Here is a 23,503-nt window from a genome sequence, read left to right as displayed (position 1 = left end):
TGTGAGGACTGGGGAAAGCATTTTAAGCAAAAGCAGAAGCCAGTGCAAAGGCCCTGAGGTGGACATCAGTTCAATGTGTTTCAAGAGTAGGGGAAAAAAAGGCAGTACAACTGAAGCCCAGTAAATCACGGTGGCCATGTTATGGACGATGTCTGGGAAGCAGGCAGGGCCAGATCATGTAGAGCCATACAGGCCATAATTTGGAGTTTGTAATAGGAAGCAACAGGCAAGTTTTAAGCAGAAGAACTGTTTTATCTAATTTATGTTTTAGAGAATAGATACGATTATCACCAGAGGTCACAGCCCTGGGCCCCGCTTGGACATCTGGGCCTTACCTCTGGCTTGCTGACTTGCTGCAGAAACCAGCCCAGCTCCCACCTGCATGGGTGCCCTTCAGCTGCCCCTCCTAGAAGTTAGGCTCAAGACCCAAGGAAACAAACCATTTCAGTCCACCCCAGTCCTGAGACCCCCTTTCCAAGCATTCACTCGATCCTCAAAACAGGACTGACCTCTTTTGAGGCATCATTAACATAGGAAGTGTTCAGTGCTTCAGAGAAAATGCCATCACCTTCCACAGGACACAGGCCCTAAGGCCAAAAAGAAGAAAACAACAGGCAGTTTCCAAGGTCTGGGATTTTTAGTTACAGAGGGCAACAGATAGGTACAGGACTCAACCTGAACCCCAACCCTAACTTCTTGTTGCTCCAGTTACCAGTTAGGTTACCCAGCCCCTTCCCTTATCCCAGCCTCTCTTCCCACCCGAGGTTTAGGGACATGCAGTCCAGAGGGTTCCTCCCACATGCCTGTCTATCCAAGCTCCTCTCTCCATCCAACTGCCAGAGAAATAACACGCACAGCTCGTCAAGAATGCACAGTATCCAGCATGCTAAAGCCACACCAAGTAAGGAAACATTTCCCAGAAAAAGATGCTGCAGAGACATAAATCTGCTAAAAGATTCACCCGATTTACATCACTAAACAGAACACTTCCCACTCTGAAGCAGCTGCACCCAGATTGATTCACAGCACCCCCATCTTCCCCAAGAACAATTGGTATATACTTGCCTGGCATTTGCAAATTAAAACAGTCTGCTTGAGGTTTCCGAAGAACAAATAGCTGGTCCACTCCAAAGGTAAATTCAAATCTCAAAGACAAAAGCTTTTTAGGACTTTTTAGGTGGGTTTTTCATGCCAGCACCTTATTACCCTGTAAGTTGTTTATTTTATTGCTGCCAAAATAAACCTGAGGAGATGGCCAGTCCTGGGGGAAGATAAGCACCCCAGGACTGTGGGAGAGACTACAATGCCAGTGGCCTCTTCATTGCACAGGAATCTTTGGAATTCCAGAGCATACACATTACAGGTGCCCTGTTGTTGGAATTCAGGGAGAGCTTCAAAGGCAAGAGGAAGTCCGCCAAAGGCTTGGGTGCCTGTTTGTGCACCAGTGCGTCATGCTGTGTGCTTCATATACATTGTCTAACCTTATGACAACCAGAATGCTGGCATTATTGGCCCATTTTACAGATGTGGCCATCAAGGTCCAGTGAAGTGAAAAGACTTGTCAATGGTCCCATTACATTAAGTGGCAGACCTGGGGATCAAACTAGGGCCTGACTTCAAAGCCCATATTCTTCCCACCATGTCATATCCCCTATATACACTTAGCTTTCTAATCTGAAAACCTTTCATCAGTAATAACCATGTCTATTCCACAAATCCAAGGGAAGGTAAATCAGAACAAAAAAGAGCTTATACTTCAAAATCTTGCAATCAGTTGTTTTCTTTTTGCTTGGTGGTCAAATTTGACATTATTCTACCTAAATCACTCAGAAGCTGTTACCGATTTTCTCTGCTGGGGTTTGCCTTACTTAGTTCCAAGCTTCTGATACTAACCAGTTCATTTGTAAATGTCTAGAACACCCCTGGAACTTCAGAATGGAAAGGAGGGAAGGGTAAGGTGTGTTGATATCTACCATTCACGTAAAATTCTCCAGGCTTCCCATGGAATCTGCTGTGGCTAACTCAGCAGACCAAAGGCTCAGGGGCAGCCCTGGGGTTCAGGCGGATGTGAGGCAGCAGGCCAGGAGGTGTGAGTTCTCACCCCATGGCTTGTTAAAGTTCAAGATGCACAACAAATGCACATCATCTCATGTGGTGCTGGTGATGTCTGACTCTTTTTAGAGATTGACGCTCCCAAGAACCTGCGGGTTGGTTCCCACACAGCAACCAGCCTTGATCTTGAGTGGGACAACAGTGAAGCCGAGGTGCAGGAGTACAAGGTTGTGTACAGCACCCTGGCCGGTGAGCAGTACCATGAGCTGCTGGTGCCCAAGAGCTTCGGTCCAACCACCAGAGCCACCCTCACAGGTGAGTGAGCCCTGGCTCCTGAGCACCTCCGTTCCTGAGTCCACCTCCTCACAGCCTCTCCCCAGCCCACCCACCTCACATCCAGCCATCACCAAATCACATTGACTTACCTGTCAAGTACCTATCACACCTAATCTCCATGGTACTGCCGTCACCTGGTCTATGCAATCATGTCTTTTTTTAACTGCTGCAGTGACCATCCCCATTCTCTCCTGTTCCTCTAATCTCCTCTTCACACCATCAATGATTTTTTTCAAAGTGCACTTCTGACTGTGCCATCCCACCATGCACATGTGTCAGGGATTTCCCACGGCTCCTGGGATAACCCCCCCCTAGGGCTCACTTCTGTCTCCTCGCCCTCGCACATCCCCTGGTGCTCCCTGTGCCCTAGGCCCCCAGAGCTGCTGCTTTCAGTCCCTCCAACACCTTTTCCCTCCTCCACAGGGCTCCAAGCACACTGTTCTCATTGCCCGACAGGCTGTGGCACCCCCGCCTTACTAGCCATGTCTGTTTCCCTCCCAGCGCTGAGGTCCCTTGTCCCTGCTCAGGGAGCCTGTCTGGTTCCCAGGCAAGGTCAGGTCATCCTGTCCTGCAGCCTCCTCTCCCTAGGTGCCCTCCCCTCACAGCACTCCGCAGACTGTCACCTGTGGGTGTGACTGTTCGATTGTCAGTCTCCACTCTACACCTGAAGTTCCATGAAACTCTGTGCAAGGTGACCCATGTTTGGTTTTGCTCATTATCAACTCTCCTGCATCCAGCACAGTGTCCAATAGTTACTGGTCCTAGATAAGCAACAAATGACTGAATGAGTGAATGAATGAAATGTTAAGCATTCACGATGACTGGGGCATATGACAAGAGGCCAGTGATAAGGTGAGAGCCTGGTCATGCCTTAGATACCCTATAAAGAGTCTGGGTTTGTTCTTGAAGGCATTAGGAGTCACTGAAGGATTTTTTTTTTTTTGGTACCATTACTCTACAATTATATGAGGAACATTATGTTTACTAGAGTCGCCCCATCACCAAGTTCCCCCCCGCATTCCTCATTGCAGTCACTATCCATCAGTGTAGTAAGATGTTGTAGAATCACTACTTGTCTTCTCTGTGTTGTACAGCCCTCCCCATGCCCCTCCCCCACATTATGTCTGCTAATCATAAGGCCCCCTTTCTTCCCTCCTCCCCTTATCCCTCCCTTCCCGCCCGTCCTCCCCAGTCCTTTTCCCTTTGGTACCTGTTAGTCCATTCTTGGGTTCTGTGAGTCTTCTGGGGTTTTGCTCCTTCAGTTTTTTCTTTGTTCTTATACTCCACAGATGAGTGAGATCATTTGGTACTTGTCTTTCTCCGCCCGGCTTATTTCACTGAGCATAATACCCTCTAGCTCCATCCATGTTGTTGCAAATGGTAGAATCTGTTTTTTCCTATGGCTGAATAATATTCCATTGTGTATATGTACCACATCTTCTTTATCCATTCATCTACTGATGGACACTTAGGTTGCTTCCATTTCTTGGCTATTGTAAATAGTGCTGCGATAAATATAGGGGTGCATCTGCCTTTTTCAAACTGGGCTGCTGCATTCTTAGGGTAAATTCCTAGGAGTGGAATTCCTGGGTCAAATGGTATTTCTATTTTGAGTTTTTTGAGAAACCTCCATACTGCTTTCCACAATGGTTGAACTAGTTTACATTCCCACCAGCAGTGTAGGAGGGTTCCCCCTTCTCCACAACCTCACCAACATTTGTTGTTGTTTGTCTTTTGGATGGTGGCCATCCTTACTGGTGTGAGGTGATATCTCATTGTGGTTTTAATTTGCATTTCTCTGATGACTAGTGGTGTGGAGCATCTTTTCATGTGTCTGTTGGCCATCTGAATTTCTTCTTTGGAGAACTGTCTGTTCAGCTCCTCTGACCATTTTTTAATTGGATTATTTGCTTTTTGTTTGTTGAAGTGTGTGAGCTCTTTACATATTTCAGATGTCAACCCTTTATCGGATCTGTCATTTATGAATATATTCTTCCATACTGTAGGATGCGTTTTTTTTCTATTGATGGTGTCCTTTGCTGTATAGAAGCTTTTCTCACTGAAGGATTTTTAAATAAGGTCAAGTAATGATGAAATTTGTAACTGGCAGTTTGAATCATGGGTGGGAGGAGAGCACGGCCAGAGAGATGACCAGACAGGTGGCTGTGCTGGAGTCAAAGGGAGAGGGAATGGTGGTGTGGACTAAGACAATACCCTGGATCACCATGACACCCAGCCAGGAGCACTCCCTGTCCCTACAGGATGTGGCCCTGAGACACACCCATCCAGGAAAATCTGGTAGCCATGGCCAAGGCTACCAATGTGCTCGTAGACAGACACTTTTTCTAACTTGTGTCCTAACTTCCTGCAAAAGCATTTGCTGTCTTAGCAGACAAGGGATGTGCAGCAAAGAGTGTGTACAGTAAACAAGAGCAGTATAATCAAAGATGTTTTTCTCCTGCACTGAAATCCCAGAACTCTTTGCCAAATGAGGCCAGTTAAAGTAAATACAATAAATGCTTTTCCAGACAGATGCACTCCTGAAAACACAGCAAGGAGATGGAAGGATATGCTGACCAAGCAGGTTAATGGGGGCAAATTATACAAAGCAGGAACAGACCAGCTGGTGTAGGGCCTTCTCAGAGAGCGGGAGACATTCACAAAAGTTACGCTTAACAAAAAACCTGAAATGATACAGAAGGGAATGGATTCTAAGTGCAGCCCATCTCTGCCTACAGCCGCAGGCTGATTTGGTAATTAGCAATTTACAAAAATGACATCTAGTTGTTCAGATGGAGGAAACACCATAACATAATGAGTGATATAGAGGAGAATCCAGGCATGTCCCCATGATTATTTCCCACTATGGGGAAAAAAGAAGATTCTATCTGCACGTCCATCTATCTTATTCCAAGCACCTTCACATAGTTACAACTTATTAATCTTCACCACCCCATGAAGGATGTCAGCATCCCCGTTTTATAGATGAGGAAATTGAGGTTCAGAGAGTTTGGAAACTTGTCCAAGTTTACAGAGCTAGCAAGGGGCACAGCTGTGACTCAAAGGCACTTCTGAGTCCTAATCAAAAGCCTCCCAACCCGTGGCTGATCCCACTAAAGAAGTGAAGTGTCAGGGACAGTCAGACTTAAATGCTGCAGACTTAGAAGGAACAGAAAAATTATTATGGAGGCAAAGGCTTAGGTAGGTAAATTTTTTGGTTCGAGTTGAGCTTATGAAGTAAAACTATAAAACTATAAATATATATTACACATAATTATCCTAGGGAGTTCACTGCTGGGAGATTTATAAAGGCAAATAGCTTTATGTGATTTAAGAAAGGATTATGGGCATGTAAGGAAAGCAAGTATGTTTGTACTTGCTGAGATGCAAATTATAAGGACTGCCGGCTCTCTTGCTGTGGTGTCTGGAGGGAGAGCAGGAAGGCAGTGCAGGGTCCAGGGCCAAATGAAGGAGAAGGTTGACCCCAGCTCTAGAGAGGATGTTTTCTCCCTCACCCCCAACTTGGATACTAAAGAGGAGAGGTTTCATACTCCAAGGAGTGTTTTGCTTTGTTTTCTGTGGTTCCAAACACAAGTTGCTTATTTGCACATATAATAAATAAGACTCTGGCCATGGTGGGCAGATCATTCCAGGCTCACCTGCAGCAATTCCTACCTAGCCAGAAAGAGCATGTGGAGTAGAAATGTCACCTCTTCCCATCCCCCCTCCCTATCTCTTAGTCAAAAATAATTGGGGAACTCATAGATACAGAATAGACTGGTCGTTGTTGGGGCATGGGGGGCAAAATGGGTAAAGGGGATCAAAAGGTACAAACGTCTAATTATAAAATAAGTAAGTTCTGGGGATGTAATGTACAGCATAATGGCTGTAGTTAATAGTACTGTATTGTATATTTAAAAGCTGCTAAGAGAGTAGATCTTAAAAGTTTTCAGCACAAGGAAAAAAAGTTTATAACTATGTATGGTGACAGGTGTTAACTAGACTAATTGTGCAGAACATTTTGCAGTATATACAAATATCAAATGGTTGTGATGTACACCTGAAGCTAATATAATGTTATGTGTCAGTTATTCCTCAATAAAAGAGAAGAAAAACAATAATTGGCACTCCCAGCAGAAGGTACCATCCTCTACCCCCAGTTTTGTTTGAATGCTCTGTTCTGTGAAGCATGTTAAGAACCAGGACTTGAGATCCTGTAACAGACACAGCCTCTTCTGTGATTTGGGGCAATTGACTTAATCTTTCTAAGCCTCTGTTGCATTATCTGTAAAAGGGGAACAATATTACATACCTCACAATGTCGTGATGAGGTTTTAATGAGATCGTGTATCTAAAGAGTTCAAAGTTGTGCTTCTAACAGCAAACTATTCCTTATGTGGCTGATGATGCAGGAGAAGGAGGAGGCTGAGAAGAGAAGTTTGTGAACTACTGGAGATTGTTAGGACTTCCTGTAATGGGTGTGGCACACAGTGGAGAGTCTTGCTTCTCAAAGTGGGGTGTGGGGACCAGCAGCACCCAGGGAGATTTTACAGTCTCTGCCCCCAAGATCTACCAAATCAGAGCCTGCATTTTAGGAGACCCCCAGGTGGTTTGCATGCACGTTAAGGGGCACGAAGCACTCATTTAGAGCATGGCTTCTGAAGTCTCCCACTCATGTTTGAGACCATCTTTATAGATGTGTGTCCTTAGGCAGATCTCTTTAGTTTCCTGTGCCTTGGGTCCCTGGGGTGAAGGACATCGTGTCTGCCTTATAGAAGATGTCATGAGAATTAAATGGAATCAGATATAAATATAGATATGGATATAAATATAGATACTGTACATACACCCTTAGGATGGAGACTGGTACATAGTAGACCTGGATCCATAGCAGCCTGGCCTTTCCCTGGCACAAGTTCCCAGCCCCCTTTATTCCCACACCTGACTGTAAACTCTTAAGGTTCTATGGCATCTGTATTTGCTCCTCCCTGCAGAAGCCCTTGTCCCCGCAGCCACCACTGGCCCCTCTGCTATGGAATGCAGGCCTTCCTGACTCCCAGGCCCCAGAGTCACACAGGGGGCTCCCCGCCAGCACCCCCGTGCAGCCTGGCCCCTTCACATACCTCACCTTTGCAACACAGAGGCCAGGCTTGGGCACAAAATGCCAAACATTTCTTTCCCACTCTTCTCTCTAGCAATGCCCAGCAAATTCCCTCTGAACAGCAGACTCCGTGTCTGCAATGATTTCTTTTTTCCTCTGTTCTGGTGGCTTCTGGGTCCTTAATAATAATAATTTTGTTTTAGGCTTGGCCTCTCAGCCCCGGGGACCTCTGTTTGGCCTTTGTACCATACCTGGAGGCCCAAAGGGGTCCCAGAGTGTGACCTTCTTCACAGGCTCACTGAGGCGCCTGTGTATTACAAGTGGCAGCACTCACCACACTGCCTCCTGGGCGGCCGTGAAAAACAGCAAACCACACAGAAAACTCCTGGTGGAGGGAGGAAAAGAGGGGAGAGACAGAGAGAGAGAAGGCACAGAGGGCAGCCTCATTCCTTGAATGGAATTTGGTCAGAAAACCCTGCCTGGGACCAGAGCAAATTACCAACCCTGCTCTCTGTCTGAAGTGACTCCTCTGAACCTGTCTTCGGAAAGGCCTGTGGCTGCAGTGTTTTGCCAAGAGGGTAAAGAAGTTTGTCCTCAGCTGCCCACACTCTCTTGCCTGGTCCCCCCTCATGAACAGGAGCCCAAGCTTGAGGAGCCCTGTGGCGGGGGCATAGGTAAAGGGGGCTGGCCCATTGGCCACGTGAGCCTAGCCCTCCAGGGCCAGTTCACCTCTGCCCGCCACTTCACAGGGCGCCTGCCTCCTCCTCCTGATGGCGTTTCCCACTGGCTTCCTCCCTCTGCATCGAGGCTGCCTCCATCTCTAGCCAAGCTGCTAATCAGAAAAATGGTCGACAGGCCTTAGAAAACCCAAGGGCTTGAGGGTTCCTCCTGACACCATAGGACAACACAGGATTGCAAGAAAACAAAGACCCACAGCCAGCCACACACACAGCCTCACACACACATGTTCATGCACGCTCACATGCACAACACAGATGTCTGCAAACATGACCCAGTCAGGCCCGACAAGTTGCCGCCTTCAAGGCCCTTGGTCTCTGGGGACATGAAGCGGAGGCCTCTACCAAAGCCCACATTTTCTCCTCAGGACTCTGAGGGGGTCTCATGGTGAGAAGGTGGGCTCCTCAAGGGGAAAGGCTGATGAGCTTGTCCACAAGAGGATTTTCCATGAAGAAATCCAAGACTCTCAGAGGAGTCCAGCTGGCAAATCAGCCCTGGTCAAGGCATTTGATGTTCACTTCACCCTGTCTGCACTCCCTGATGTGCCCGGGCACAAACACCAGGCTGAGTGCCAGGCCCTCTGTGCCCTGCAGGCTTTTCTGAGAAGGAGGAGTCGGGCCCTGGGCCTGGGGCAGGGGCCAGCTGGGCCTCACCTCCTTTGGTGAAGTCACAGTGACCCCAAGCGGTCACTCTGGGAAGGCACCCTCTGATCTCGGTGGGAGAGTGGGGAGTGGGCTGCAGAAACCAAAGTAGGAGAGGAAAGAAAAGGCAGAGACCACTGCCGTCCTCCTCCCACAGCTGGCATGGAAGGGCGTCTGTCCCCTTGTTTGTGTTAAAGGGCTGGGCGGAGGGAACCAGGAGAAAAGTCGGGTGGGAATTTTTCAGCTCCTGCTTTGGCTTCTTCAGCTGGGAGTGTCTGTTTACAGAAAAGGCCGGGAGATGGGACGCTCCTGTAGGACAGCGGGTGATGAGCCGTGCTTCTAAGGTCACTGGCAACAAGAAAGTTGCACCTGACGATGTTCCTTGGTGTTATTATTTTCGTTTTAAATACAAATGTGTGGGACTGGTCCCTCTCTTAAAGTCACCATGGAATTGGGTGCTTCTCTTGATGTTTAAGCATTATCCTCTCAAGAAGCAGGGAGATATGTTCGAAAATCCCACTCATGGAGGGAGCCCTGGAGAAGCATGAGCCATTACCCAAGAAGGAAAGGATGAAAGCCTGGGGGATTAGACCTCCATTAAAATAAAAAGCAGATTGTTGCCTATTTGGTGTGATTTCAGGAGTTCTTAGAAGGTCGTCTATCTCCAAATATCTCTCCATCCATGAAACCTCTAGTACCCAAATTCCATTGCCGGAGATTTCCCTATGAGGAGCCTTACATTAGGTCCCTGGTTTCCATGAGTTATTTCACCAGATCTGCCTTTGTTATTCCTCCTGCCTGCAGTGTCCTTTCCCCAAGCAAATGTCCCCTGATCCTCCAAACCCCTGTTCAGACATCCTCTCTTAGAAGTCTCCCCAACACTTCTAACACCACTACCGCCCCCACCATGCTACTTCTGTGCAGCTCTTCTTTTTTTCCATTTTAAGCTACATACTGAATTAAATCAAATCCCTTGGCCAAAAGACCTAAGAGTCTAGCAAGGCGACTGACATGAAAACTAACCATAACCACGTAGTAACATAATTACTATAAAAACTAAGAGATTGACTGCAAATTCCCTGGGGACAGGGTCCTCGGTTTGCCCCCCTCCTTTGAAAGTGAGTGGCCTTCAAGTGCATAAGGGCCAGCCAAATCCCTAACCCCAATTTGGCACACTTCCGCATCACAGAACTCTGGAGATGAGTCCAGGGATTCAGAGACGGAAAGGGTCCATATTGCTACACATCCACCTGAACCTTCTCAAGCCTGCAAACTCTAGGTGTCTTAGTCATGGTTTTACCAGCAACAGAGAGCAATCTCAGGCCTCTTTTTCTCCACCACTTCCCTGCTAGCAGCAGAAAGCATGAAGAATAGGTTTCCTAACCAGGGGGAAGGGAGTGATTCCACCTTCCTAGAAGTGCGGGTGAGAACTGGCTAGTTTCTCTTGCTCTGCACCCCTAAGTAACCCTTCAGGCTTACCATGCCCCAGCCTGCCTACCAGAGAAGTCCATACTTCCTTCCCTCCACCTCCCCTAATTTTTGTCTGGCCTTCAAGGCTCAACTCAAGTCCCTTCCCTGGAAGCCTCCTGGGGCCACTCCAGCTCATGCTGCTCTCACCCCACCTCTGAAATGGGTTTCTTCAGTAGCACCCCATGGCGTAGTGCCAAATCACTCTCAAACCCGGATTTGCAAACCCTACTCCCCTCTACCAGCCTACAACACTCAGGGACAGACACCAGGCTACATGTGTTAGGAAAAATGAGGGACCTGGGTTCCAGGTTTATCATATATCAGCTTTGTGACCTTGGTCAAGGGATGGATTTCTCTGAGCCTCTGTTTGCTCATCAGCTGTGCCATCCCGGCAGAGCTGCAGGGACCTTACGTGAGATGACACGCACAAATCCCTCAGACACTATAGTGCAGACTAGTACACCTGACCGTAGCCACTCAAAACTCTCCTTCAGTTGTTCTCCTTCCTTTCTCCCCTCCCTTTAATCTTCATTATTCTTATAGATTACCTGTTGCATGCAGCTCAGTGCTTGGCATAATATGGGTGCTCAATAACTAATTAATTTCCTTCTTCAGTCCGATTGTATCTCATTAAAGTCAAGGGTGATGTCCACTCAGCTCACCCTGGTGTCCCCAGGACACAGCCCTGTGGCCGGCACAAAAGAGGCCCTGATGAGTGGATGGACTGTGTGCTCGGGGAGTTCAGGAAGAATGGGCGTGCAGTGAAAGAGCTGAGAAAAACCATCAACCTCCAAGCTGAACAAAGGAAGTTCTGTAAGGGATGGAGAGCGGCAGTGTCCTATGGGATGAGTTTTCTGAGATATTGTTAAGAAAGGGAACAGAGCCATTTATATGCTACCACTTGCAGGAGTTGGATAGAAAGATAAAGGGAGCATTGATGGAGAACAATGGAATCTTTAAAAAGTGAGAAACCCCTAGGAGTTCTGAGTGCTGGTATATTAGTGTACTGCATATGCCTCGGATACACGTTTTCTTCTCCAGCAGAACTGTATTTTACCTGTTGGCAAAGAGCAACAATTCACTTGGAGCACAGGAAGAAAGCTGCTGAAAATCAAAGGAAAACAGCAGGCAGGAACCTGTAAGTGAGTCCCACATTCCCATTCCCTAGACAGAAAGCCTGTGAAGAGAGTACTTTAAATTCTGTTCTGCAGTTTTCTCGGAAAAGACAATTCCGTTGTAAATTATTGACTATTTCATTTAAGTTTCATAAATAAGAAACTCAGATGAAAACGTTATATGTTAGATCCATTGGGCAACGTATAATTTCTGTCTTACTCCCTCGATCTGTCACCCTTCATTATGTCAGAGAATCTCTACTTCATTACAGGCAATTGAAGGTCTCAATCAGTTGCCTGAGAAAAGTAGTTTATGTCCCAAAGGTAATCTAATTTCTCCAGCCAGGGATGTACCTGGGGCTCACTGAACATACGGACGGAGACAAATGTGTGCTTCAAACATATCAGGGGTGTTGCAATCACCCACTCAGTCTAGCGACAGGTCCTCAGCCCACCCAGTTGCTCACTGTCACCTGGACACCCTGGGTCACTGGTTCATCACAGCCTGCAGGCTAAACCACAGCAAAGTGACAACAGGTGTGCTGAGCACCACCGTGTGCCTGCATGGAAGAACACTGAAAAGGACTCAAAATCCTGGAATGGTTCTCAGAGCAAGCTAATCATAATATTGGCTACTATTGCGAGGGGCCAGGCACTGCACTTCATATATGTGGGTTCACCTACTCCTCACAATGACCCTGAGATAGACACTGTTGTCCTTCCCATTCTACCAGGATGGAAACTCAAAGATGATAAACCGAGTTGCTCAGGCAAGAAGTGGCAGGGCCTGAATGGGAACGTAAGCATGGCAGACCTCTACATCTGTCCAACTTCAAAGTTTTCCTCCACTGGTATTGATGCTTTATAGGAAGAAAGAACTGTGGGTTAGGAACTGGTTTAAGAAAAGAAAGAGGGCTGATTCCAGTGCACTCCTTCAAGGGATCCTGGTCAGTAAGGGTTGGTAGGTTCTGGTAGGTTCTACTCAAGCATGCATAGGGATCTGAGGGAAGGGTGCAGAACCCTCTGGCTGCGAGGCAGCATTCCCCTTCGTAAAACCAAGCTATTTGTAAAGGAAAGGTTGCTCAATGCATTTCCTATCAAAGTCATTCCTGTTATTTCAGGAATCCTGGGGGAGTACAGGGATGCTGGGAGGGGATGAAATGGTGGAAGGGTGGGACACTCCAGTCCCCCTAAAAACCTGAACCCTGAGGCCAGAAGCCTGAGTGACACAGACTTACCTTTGCCTTCATTTCTTTCATAAAAAGATGGTGTGCTGGCTTAAACAATGTTCTCCCCAAAATTCATGTATACTTAGAACCTGTGGATGTGACCTTATTTGGAAATGGGGTCTTCATAGATGAAATCAAGTTGAGAGGAGGCCGTAATGGATTAGGGTGGGCCATAAATCCAGTGTGACTGGTGTCTGTGTAAGAAGAGCAGACACAGATGAGACACCAAGAGAGAACGGCAAGGGAGGCCCCCCAGACAGCCTTCAGAAGCTGGGGGATGCAAGGAAGACTCTTCCCCGAGAACCTCCAGGAGGAACACAACCCTGCCGACCCATCTCAGACGACAGATTGTGGTCATTTGTTACAGAAGCCATGGGAAATGGACGTGCCAGCAAACAGATCAGTCTGACAATGAATGTGGAAGAGGACGGTAGGCACCGCAGCTGATTCCAGATGTTCTGGGAGACTCCCAGTTATCCGCCATATTGAACCCCCAAAGGATTTCCCCAGAGCTGCTCACACCCTTTAGCTGACACTTTTTGGCACTTTCTCCATCTTCCCCAGGACTCCCAGAAGTCATCCTAAAATTGGATTCATTGCTTTAATCACAGATCTTGGAGGGAGCCCACAGCACCAGGGCTTCTGCACGCCGTACATTAAGGGCCTGACTGCCCAGTGCTCAGAGAGAAAGTCCACCTGCTGTTGATCCCTAAAAGGGACCCAGGAGTTCCCATGTGGCCTCAGTTCCTATCTGTAACTGGTACAGCCTGGTCCCCAAGCACAACATACAATACACACTCCCCCAATTCATAAATGAAGGGAGAAATCCCCTCCCCAGTTGCAGCCAACCCGAGGCTCTAAGTACGCGCTGCTGAAGCTCACTGACTCGCTGCCTCCCCCAGGAGACCAGCAACATGAAGGGAGCTCTGCCCTGACCTGTTCATCCAGGATGGACTTTCTAAGTGGTGGGATTGAAATTTCCCAACAGGTACAGTCAGGAGGAGATGCAGGAAGGATTATACACCAGCTCTAAACAGGAGTCTCAGGTCATTTGCTTCCCTACTTTCAGCCTCCCCACCTGACACACACACAGAATAATGCTTGTTTCTGCATCTCCTGACAGATCTGGTGCCTGGCACTGAGTATGGAGTTGGAATATGTGCCATCATGAACTCACAACAAAGCATCCCAGCTACTATGAATGCCAGGACTGGTGAGTAGGAAGCTTGGTGTGATCAAAGGCCAGAATGCTCTGTAAGCCCCAAGAGCCATGGAGATTTGTCCTGGCAAGGATTGGTCAGAAGGCAGTGACTCCTAGGGCACAGGTCCCTGGGTGACCGTTGTCGGTCTAGGGATAACATCATCTGCAGTTCTCGGATGCTCTGTGCCTAACCTCTGGCACCTAATACGTCGGGTGGAGTCCCACCCTCTACCCCACAGATCTGTGTGTGGTTCCCCATAGTCTGAAGGGCTGTCCACAGCTGTGCAGAGCAGAGGTGGAAAATCCCAAGTAGGTTGACAGCAGAGCAGGTCATATTTCCTTCTGGACCATCCCACAGCAGGCAGAATGTGGTATCCCTCACCGTGCATGGCTGAAGCCCTCAGAAAGCCCACAGGGGTGAAGGTCTAGACCTGGAAACAACCTATTAAATCTAAGGGCAGTGGAACCCTTGCTACTGTGGAGCAGCAATTTTACTTCCAAATCCTGGGTAAATTTCAAAGTCACTCTGGTGCCTTAGGTACCAGCAGCCAGGGCTGGGCTGAGGATTTTGAACCATCCCACTGTCCCGAGGCTCAGTCTAACACAGACAACATCTCTTGAAAACCACACGGACGTGGGTCCCCAGGAGTCCTCAGCTCCTGTTGCTGGCACACCACGGTCAGGTCAGTCCAAATGGCCTTAGGGACAGGGGTGTCTAGTGTTGCCAGGAATGGCATAGCCCTACTTGATGGTGGCTCCTGTTTTGCCCTGGCTGGTTGAGAAGAGCTGGGAGGAAATGAATACAGAGAGCTTGAGAATCAGCAGCCCACTTTGTCCCAGAGGTGGATATATTCCACCTACTGTGTATGCCTTTCTACAGATCATCCATCTATGTGCCAAGCTCCTGGCATCTTTCAAAGGGATGGTGCTAAACACAATGTGAGAGAAGTGTCAGCAACAACAAACTAATCCTCATGGTCAGCAGGCCTGCTGACAGCTCAGAAATGCACAGGGTGGTCCAGTTCCAATAAATCTGGCCCTCCTGTGGGACTTGTATAAAACAGGTCACTTATGTCAATCCACAGAACTTGACAGTCCCCGAGACCTCATGGTGACAGCCTCCTCAGAGACCTCCATCTCCCTCATCTGGACCAAGGCCAGCGGCCCCATCGACCACTACCGAATTACCTTTACCCCGTCCTCTGGCATCGCCTCAGAAGTCACTGTGCCCAAGGACAGGACCTCGCACACACTGACAGATCTAGAGCCTGGGGCAGAGTACATCATTTCAATCACCGCTGAGAGGGGTCGGCAGCAGAGCTTTGAGTCCACTGTGGATGCCTTCACAGGTACCAGGGCGGCAGAAAGCCCTCCGGTTCAAGGACCAGCGATCTTAGTGTGAGAAACTCCTCCAGGCAGCCCACTCTCCCAGTGCCCCATTGCCTTTAGAGAAAGGAGGGATGTGGGTAGAGAAAGAAGAGAGAGAGGAGGAACTAATAAATACGTCAAGAGGGAACAGCTGGAAGTAAAGGGGAGAGATGAGCAAGGCCACCGACAGGCCTGAAAGTTTGTGTCTGGTTTCCTAGGGCTTAGACACAGTGGTTGGTTCTGTCCAGCTCTCCCCACCTGGACTAAGTCTGTGGGCGCTCAGAGGATCCATGGGTCAGGTGAAATTCTTTCCAGTATAGAGTTTTAGAATCCTGGGCCAGTATTATAAATAATGCACAGAAGTAATGCTGGTTTCACCCTGCTGAGGGCATTCAGTTTTCAGTAAATGGCTCAGAGAAAGGTGAGTGGACAGGACTGGAGAGGGAGGAAATGGAAGCTCTCACCCCGATTTGCAAGGAAAGCAGATCCCCTCAGTTGGATGGCTTTTCTAGCCCAGGGGCCCCTCTGCCTCATCTGTGTTTCAGAACCAATCTCCTCTGCTTTGCAGGCTTCCGCCCCATCTCCCATTTGCACTTTTCTCATGTGACCTCCTCCAGTGTGAACATCACCTGGAGTGACCCATCCCCCCCAGCAGACAGACTTATCGTGAACTACAGCCCCCGGGATGAAGAGGAAGAGATGATGGAGGTCTCTCTGGATGCCACCAAGAGGCATGTTGTCCTGATGGGCCTGCAGCCGGCCACTGAATATATCGTGAACCTGGTGGCAGTCCATGGCACAGTGACATCTGAGCCCATCGTGGGCTCCATCACCACAGGTGAGGCTGGGGGACTTGACAGCAGGTAGTAAAGGGGGTTCCCACAGGAACCTTTGATAAGGCAATGAAGTTTGCAAAGAGAAATGCCCAAGGAGTAAGGGACTGCCTCTTTTGGCTAGAAGGGTCTGCAAGTTGTTCTGAAACAGCCACCTCTTCCAAGGCTACACAAAGTGCCTAAGACAAGGAAACTTCCATTAAAAAGGGAAGGCAGACTCAGTGTCCTGAGGAGACCAGGGCTTGAAGGCACTGTTCCCAGGTCCTCCCACCACCAGCCTAAGAGAAATCCCTGGAGAAAGCTAGTCTCCAAGAGGAAAGCCTTCTACAGTGAGGAGACATCTATTCCTGTTCTGGAGGGCCACCTCCTGACTGCCCATAAAGGTCACTGACACAAATGATGCTTCCTCAGAATCATACAGGACTAGCATGCAGCCACATGAGGACCGGGTGCTCAGAGAACAGGGTTGATTTACATGCTTTTGGAAAACACGGGCACTCTGAGAGCAATTGAATCATGCTCATTGCATTACTCCTAAATACAGTCCCAAATGTGAGTGTGTATGTGGGTGAGGACATGTGTGTTTGGACCTACTGACAAGAACTCACGAACTGAACAAGTCGACTAACCACGCAGCTGGTTTCAACACTGTGATCCTCTAGTAGTCAAAAAAATAATGTGTACAGTATGAATGAAATACAGTTTGGGAAAGTGGGTTTTCTGGACTCGTGCTTTCAAGTTCTTCTACAGTCAGGAAGAACAGTTTTTCCAAATGGAAGCAAAGGTGGCTGCTAAAACACAATAGATAGAGACAGAGTTCATTTGTTCAGAGAAGTTGCCCCTAAAAAATGACCATGTTACTCCCAGTTCAAAATAAAACAAATGTAAAGGAAAGTCTCCCAATAGCCTTCAGATATGTAACAGTTGCTATACAGGCAGACCTTGGCCACTCAACTTTACGTTGTTGAGTATTCTCCATGAACATGGCTTTGGCCATACCACTGAGGCTACCAGTGCGACTTCAGCCTGACCGTGGTTTTAAGGATGACCTAATACAAAACAAGGTCTTTTCTGGGGCACCATGAGCTCTTGATCCACGTAAAATCAAGGATAGGAATTTCTTTTTCACTTTGTGCCTTCCTTTTCCCCCACAACCACTGGGTCCTTGCAGGAATTGATCCTCCCAAGGACATCACAATTAGCAATGTGACCAAGGACTCAGTTGTGGTCTCCTGGAGCCCTCCTGCTGCGTCTTTTGATTACTACCGAGTTTCATATCGGCCAACACAAGGTAATAGAATTATTTGATTTCTCAAAAATGAATGACATTTGTTGCTGAGAGAACTAGCATATACCGGAGCACCCCGTCCCCGTCTGGATCTGTCCTCTTTTCTCTGGCATGCCCCATCAGAAGGAGAGAGGGTGGGTGAGGAGCAGCCAAGAGACCCTACGCTCACCAACTCCTCTCACAGAAGGCCTGGTAACATCCGCCCAGAAAATAGGCCCTTCGCCAGCAGTGAACAATGGTAGCTGGTCACCACTATCTAGGCAGTGTAGGGAGAAACAAAGAACTCTAAGAGAATCTGCCAAGAGCCAGGTTCCTTTGTACTTCCCTGAGAGAGGTAAGTCCATGACTAGAACCCTGGGGGATGCCTACAACCAGCTGTGCCAGATGGAGCACCGGAGGGGACCACAGTCATGGTGGTCGTTTCTGCTGCTCCAGCCAAGTTATGAGTCAGAGGAAGTTGGCCCAGATCTCCCTACCTCCCACCAGTTCTTGTTGGTGCATGTAGCGTTGTCAGTAAAAGGAGGGAACAGTCACTTCCAGTGGGGTAGTTTTGCAGCCTGCTTGTTTCCAGGCTTTACAGACTGTCCTTTGCAGCCATGCTGTCTGCACTGCCTTAAGAAGACCAGCTCACTAGAAAACCACCTAATAAGTAGCTCCTTTTTCATTGCTCCAAGGAGCCTAAAAAATGAGGGGGTGAGACCGGCATGCAAGACCTCTTCCAGACCCAACATCCCCAGTCCATGAACCATTTCCCTGCCCGCCCCGCTGAGTGCCAATCCTTGCACCCATCCAAGCCTCCTGATCGAGTGCTGCCAGAGCTCCCATGCAGACTGGACCAACAGAAGCGTTGATGTGGGATCTGCTGAACTTTACCTGTGGCTTCCGTTCCTCTTTAGTGGGACGGCTGGACAGCTCAGTGGTGCCCAACACTGTGACGGAATTCATCATCACCAAGCTGTACCCAGCTACTGAATATGAAATCAGCCTCAACAGCGTGCGGGGACGGGAGGAGAGTGAGCGCATCTGCACCCTCATTCACACAGGTAGGCATGCGCCTGTCGTGGCCCCGTCAGGACCCTGGCTGAGGACCGCGACAGGCACAAGAGGAGAGAAGTGAATTGTTCGAGCTGACACAGAGGACACTGGCCCTGGACTCGGAGTCTCCACTCCTTGAGTCTAACAAAGAAGTCTGTGATTTCTCTCTGTCCCTGGTATTCCTCTCTAATGCTAGGAGTTCAGAGAGTAACACTCTTAAGAGTCTTACTAGCTCAGGTCAGAGATTTTGTCACAGACTTTCCAATATGAAAGGTTGCCTTTTAAAAATAAATGATGGAAATGAAATCCAGAACAGAAAACTGAATCATCCCAAATACAGCTTTTTACAAGACTCAGACAAGGACGTTTCACCCCAGAGAAGGAAAGTATTATTCCAGTAACATCCCTTGGGGTCATGAAACTCCTCATCCTATAGTGTCAGAAACCACCAAACACTTCCTTCATTCACTGCTGCACTATGCTCCAGGAAGAAGGAAGGTGGTGGCCTTCCTTTGGAAAACAAGCCCCTTGCATGGGCCTAAGGACAGCCCCACTGCCCCTCCTTCTCTACCCTTCTGTCAGCCCACTGTACAGAAGTAGGAAAGATTTTCTCTAGAAGTCAGCAGAGGGGACAGCCAATGTTTTCTGTCCCCAACTCCCATACGCAGCCTCCCAGTTAGGTGACGGTTCTCAAAGCACAGTGAGAAACATTCAGTTTGCCTCATTTGCAGAACACCTGGATTTCCTGAGGTTACTTAATTTCCTTAGAGAATGGTATTTTCTGAATGAGGGAACTGGCAATTCCTCAGTGGTTTTGTATACGCTCCTACAAGCCCAGGAACATCTGTAAGGTAATGGCCAAAGAAACATTCCTTCAGAAACTCAAAAAATTATTCTTCTGGGAGACTCTGTAGGATGTTCTAATCTTCCCTAGACTCCTTCCAGGTCTATGACTACAGATAAACCAGTTATGTTTTGGCATCAGTCTTACCCTTTCTAGCAAATTATCTGTTACCATTAAAGAATCAAGAAATATTTACCCAAAATGATGCCCAAAGAGGTAAAAAAAAAAGACCCCCTTGAACCTTCCTGAAAGTCTTAGCAATTCAAAAAGAAATTAGGCTTTTTCAGGACAATAAAAAGGATTTCAAGAGCCTCCTGCCTCCAAGATAAAAGAGAAGAACAGCAACTCAGGTCAAAAACCTCATTCCTTGGATTCTTGGTCATAAGCAATAAATATCTCTAAAGCAGATATTCAGTAGTGCACCAACCCAAACCATCCTCCTTCAAATTCAGGCAGAGTTATTTTGGCAGCTCCTAATAACCAGATTGCTCACAGAAATGCCTTATTTTATTATTGTTTGTTATTGTTTTACCATGAAGTTGATGATTTTACAACTTTTGGAAATGAATAGGAAAGGAATACTCTTTCGGGGTCTCATGCTTAATCTCACAGAGAACAAGCTAACTGTAGTCTGAGGAGGCTTTTCTTCTTTTCCTCTTTGCCTCTTCTCATAAGGTTGTATTTTGAAGAACCCATTGAAGGCACAAATTATGGAAAAGATTCAGATGTTAAAAACTGCAAAAATATTTCATGGTTGTTGCTTTGAAATGAGGGACATAGGCAGGCAACAAAATCCTTTGATTAGAGAACAGGGCCAGGTCAACAGCACATCTTGGTCTCCAAAAGTAAATTGCATGACATTCAGGTTGAGCTGATACCTAAACAATTGCAATAACATCTGTTTCTAAAATAAATCCCAACTTTATGGAAGGGAGGCACAGTAAGTAAACAAAGGCCTTGAGCATAGGAAAGTGAGAATAGAAACATGGACCTATGATGAGCAAACTCCATTCCCCCAACAGGCACACTTGGCTTTAAGCCTAGAAGAATCCCCTTGACTCTGTGCCACAACAAGGATACCCAGGACTCAGTACAGAGTGAGCCTTGTGTATAGTAAAGAAGAATTTAGCAGTCAGATATAACCTTACAGGTACTGGGTCCCATTCAGTCATTCCACAGGATTTATTAAGTACCTTCTCAGTTCTAGGGGCTGGGGTGCTCCTTGACTTTGTAGAGCCCCCACTACACTTCCTGAAGTTCACTAGCAGAGATTGCTCCACAAGGCATGCCCCTTATTCTTAGGAAAGTACAAATAGCCTGGGAAGCATATTATCTCATTAATTAAAGAAATATAACATTTTTAGTTTCTTCATCCAAGTTTAAATGTCTACAGTGCAACAGCTACACCTTGGAATTCCTCATGCACCTGTCAGGACTCTGCACATAAGAAGCTAATGAATGAATTAAAAGGAAGATCTAGGGACAATGAAGGTAGAACTGGGCACTTGGGAGGAAGGAGGAAGGGGAGAAGAGGAAAGGGCTGATGGAATCGGAAGGTGAGAAGGCAAAGAGTTCTCCCCCCATCATTTTGTATGGCAAAGCAGCTGACAAGCATCACAGGTGACCTGTAGCCGGAGACAGTTTGCTGCGCCTCCATCCTGCAGTTCCTCTGACCTTTGCCAAATGCTCTCCTACTCTGTTTCAGCCATGGACAGCCCTGTGGGTCTGACTGCCACCAGCATCACCCCGACAGGAGCTCTGCTGCAGTGGAAAGCACCAGCGGGGGAGGTGGAGAGCTACGTCCTTGTTCTCACACACTTTGCAGGTGGGTTTCTGTGGGGGCTTGTGCATCAGGTGGATGGGAATGGCTGGGACTGGGGGTGAATCCAGTTAAAAATAAAACAACATTTTATAAATCTCAGGAAAAATTAGAAGTTTTCCTGCTTTAATTTCACTGTATAGCCCTTAAGATGTCCCCAAACTCTGCAAACAGTATCATCTATGGGAACTGAGCAAGTGCATCTGTAAGGGACAAGAAGCTCATGTAACCAAGGGCAAATATAAAAACAGGGAAATAGCACTTGGAAGACAAAACTCAGAATTGAGCTAAGACTTTTCCCAAAATGCTACAGGCAGGACAGTAGACATTTTTAGAAATTTACAGACCAACCAAAACACTAAAGGACCATGATTGGAGCAGATAAAACATGATAAAGGGTGGCAAAGAATGCAGAACTACTAAACTCTTTAGTCTGTTGCTCTAGTCTTCTCTCCCTCCCCATATCCAACCTAAAGGTGGAGCCAACATGGAAAGATCTTGAGTTTCAATGTCTTCCTCCCCATCCATGCTGGCTCACCTTATGCCATTTGAAATTGAAAAGAGAAGCTCAAAGCAAAGCAGTGTTGAGCAGTGCAAGTGCCTAGGCCTAGGAAAAGTATTTCCTTGCCTAAATTATACACGTGATCACAGAGCTGTTGTGGGTTTTAGTCAGGAATCCAGAGAACCAAGATACCAGGAGACAGAAATCAAGCAGATGTCTTGATTTTCAAAAAGAATCGAGAAAGCCAATTCTATAAGCTGCGAAGTAAATTGATTATCAGTGCTTGGGAACATAAAAACCAAAAAAGGATTTAGTGATTTTTACATACCAGCACAGGTTCACCAAGAATAAGTTTTACCAAAACAACTTTATGCCTTGTTTTTTATTGGCAAATCTATTGGCACATTTGTATTTCAGCAAGATATTAGAAAAATTCACTTATCACTTAGATGGAAAGATACATCCTGGGCATATCTGGAGTTATATAGAGCTGTTGCTAATTGAATGGCCCTCCTCAAATAATGAGTATAATTACTGTGGATACATCCTAACCCCTCTGTTTGCATGCACAAGTCATTGCAGCTCCTACCCACCCTTCCCGGCATGTCATGGTGCTGCATTTCTTAACTCTCATCATGCCTTCTCAAACCACATTGCATTTGCACATGCAACTCTCCCCCTACTTGTCTGCCTGAATAACCCATCCTTCAAATCTTAGTTTCAACACTATCTCCTCTGTCAAAGCTTCCATTACCCACCTAAGGCAGTGAGACTCACGTATTCATGGGGTACAAAGTGCACGGCTCCATCAAAACAATTAACTTTCATTCATTCAGCCAGTACTTCTGATGCCCTCCCATGTGCCATACACTCTGTACCGCTATCAGGATTCAGAAGCAAAACATGAGTTCTTGTCATCAGAACTCATGTCTGCTGAGGCAGACAAGTTAATAGTAACAACTCAGTGTAAGCAGCATCATGATAAGCAAGCACAAAACACCCTGGGCCGCATCTGATAGGCTTCTGCGACTTAAGGTGAGAGTGTTGAGGGGAAAAATAGAGAGACCATCTTAGATGAAATTAAAGAAAGAGAATAGGAGAAGAAAGGAAGTTCCAAGAAAAAGCACAGCTTGTTTGCATTTGTGAAGATGAGAGAGCATGAGAATGCCATAGTTTAATATGTGAAGTGCTGAGTGATGGCAGGGTGTTCAGATATCCTGAGAGGAAGATATTAAGAAGATAGAGTCATTATGTATGATCTTTCAAAGAGTTTGTTTGAATTTTAACTTATTTGCATACGTTTCTATGCCTTTAGACTGTGAGAAGCTTGAAACCTCAGGCCCTTTCTAGTTTGGAGAAGTGCCTAGTAGACTTTTTTGAATGTCAAATGACTCAGGCATATCCTAAAGGCACAATAAAACTGTTGGCCCTGATCTAATGGACAGTTTTGTCAACAGCTGGAATGAATACAGAAAAGATATGCATGCCAAATTTGTTTGTAAAACAAAACTGTGATTGACAGAACACAAATCCAAATATATTTTAATAAACTGAAACAGTGACTCAAAACTCAGTCAACAAGGCAAAATGCAGTAAAAATAAATGCAAAGCTCTGCCCATGGAAGCAAAAAAAAAAACACTAGACAAGGTTGGGGAGGGGGTTGTAAACAAGGCTCATGATTAGTAATAATCCCAGCATGTGACAGTCACAGCACATGACTGTCTCAAAACCTGTGGATTAATTTGATTGGCACAAACAGGCAGAGATTGACCCTGTTTGTTTCATTGGTCAGTACATCTCAATTATTGTTCTCAGTTCTCTTCTGAGTTTTCCATTTCAGCAGGACCCCCAATAAACTGTTACTTGCCTAGAGAAAGGTAGCCATGATTGTGAGTTTTAGAACTGTGATGTGCATGTAATGGGGTTTGAG

At 46.9% G+C, this 23,503-nt stretch overlaps 1 protein-coding gene across 4 annotated transcripts in view; it reads left to right on the top strand.

Moving 5' to 3' along the window:
- The window catches only part of TNR (tenascin R), a 383,067-nt gene that overhangs the window by 327,912 nt on the left and 31,652 nt on the right, over positions 1 to 23,503 (top strand). For all 4 annotated transcript variants that reach the window (XM_037013699.2, XM_037013698.2, XM_017655710.3 and 1 more), the window contains 7 exons: positions 2,182 to 2,367; positions 13,806 to 13,895; positions 14,969 to 15,232; positions 15,820 to 16,089; positions 17,256 to 17,375; positions 18,269 to 18,415; positions 20,957 to 21,076. In XM_037013699.2, the coding sequence (XP_036869594.2) occupies positions 2,182 to 2,367; positions 13,806 to 13,895; positions 14,969 to 15,232; positions 15,820 to 16,089; positions 17,256 to 17,375; positions 18,269 to 18,415; positions 20,957 to 21,076 (1,197 nt within the window). The remainder of the gene's footprint in view (positions 1 to 2,181; positions 2,368 to 13,805; positions 13,896 to 14,968; positions 15,233 to 15,819; positions 16,090 to 17,255; positions 17,376 to 18,268; positions 18,416 to 20,956; positions 21,077 to 23,503) is intronic.

Source organism: Manis javanica, chromosome 11 (genome assembly GCF_040802235.1).
Source record: "Manis javanica isolate MJ-LG chromosome 11, MJ_LKY, whole genome shotgun sequence".
NCBI classification, from domain to species: domain Eukaryota; kingdom Metazoa; phylum Chordata; class Mammalia; order Pholidota; family Manidae; genus Manis; species Manis javanica.
Note: the sequence above shows the minus strand (reverse complement) of the source record. Positions and strands in the feature narration are given on the sequence as shown.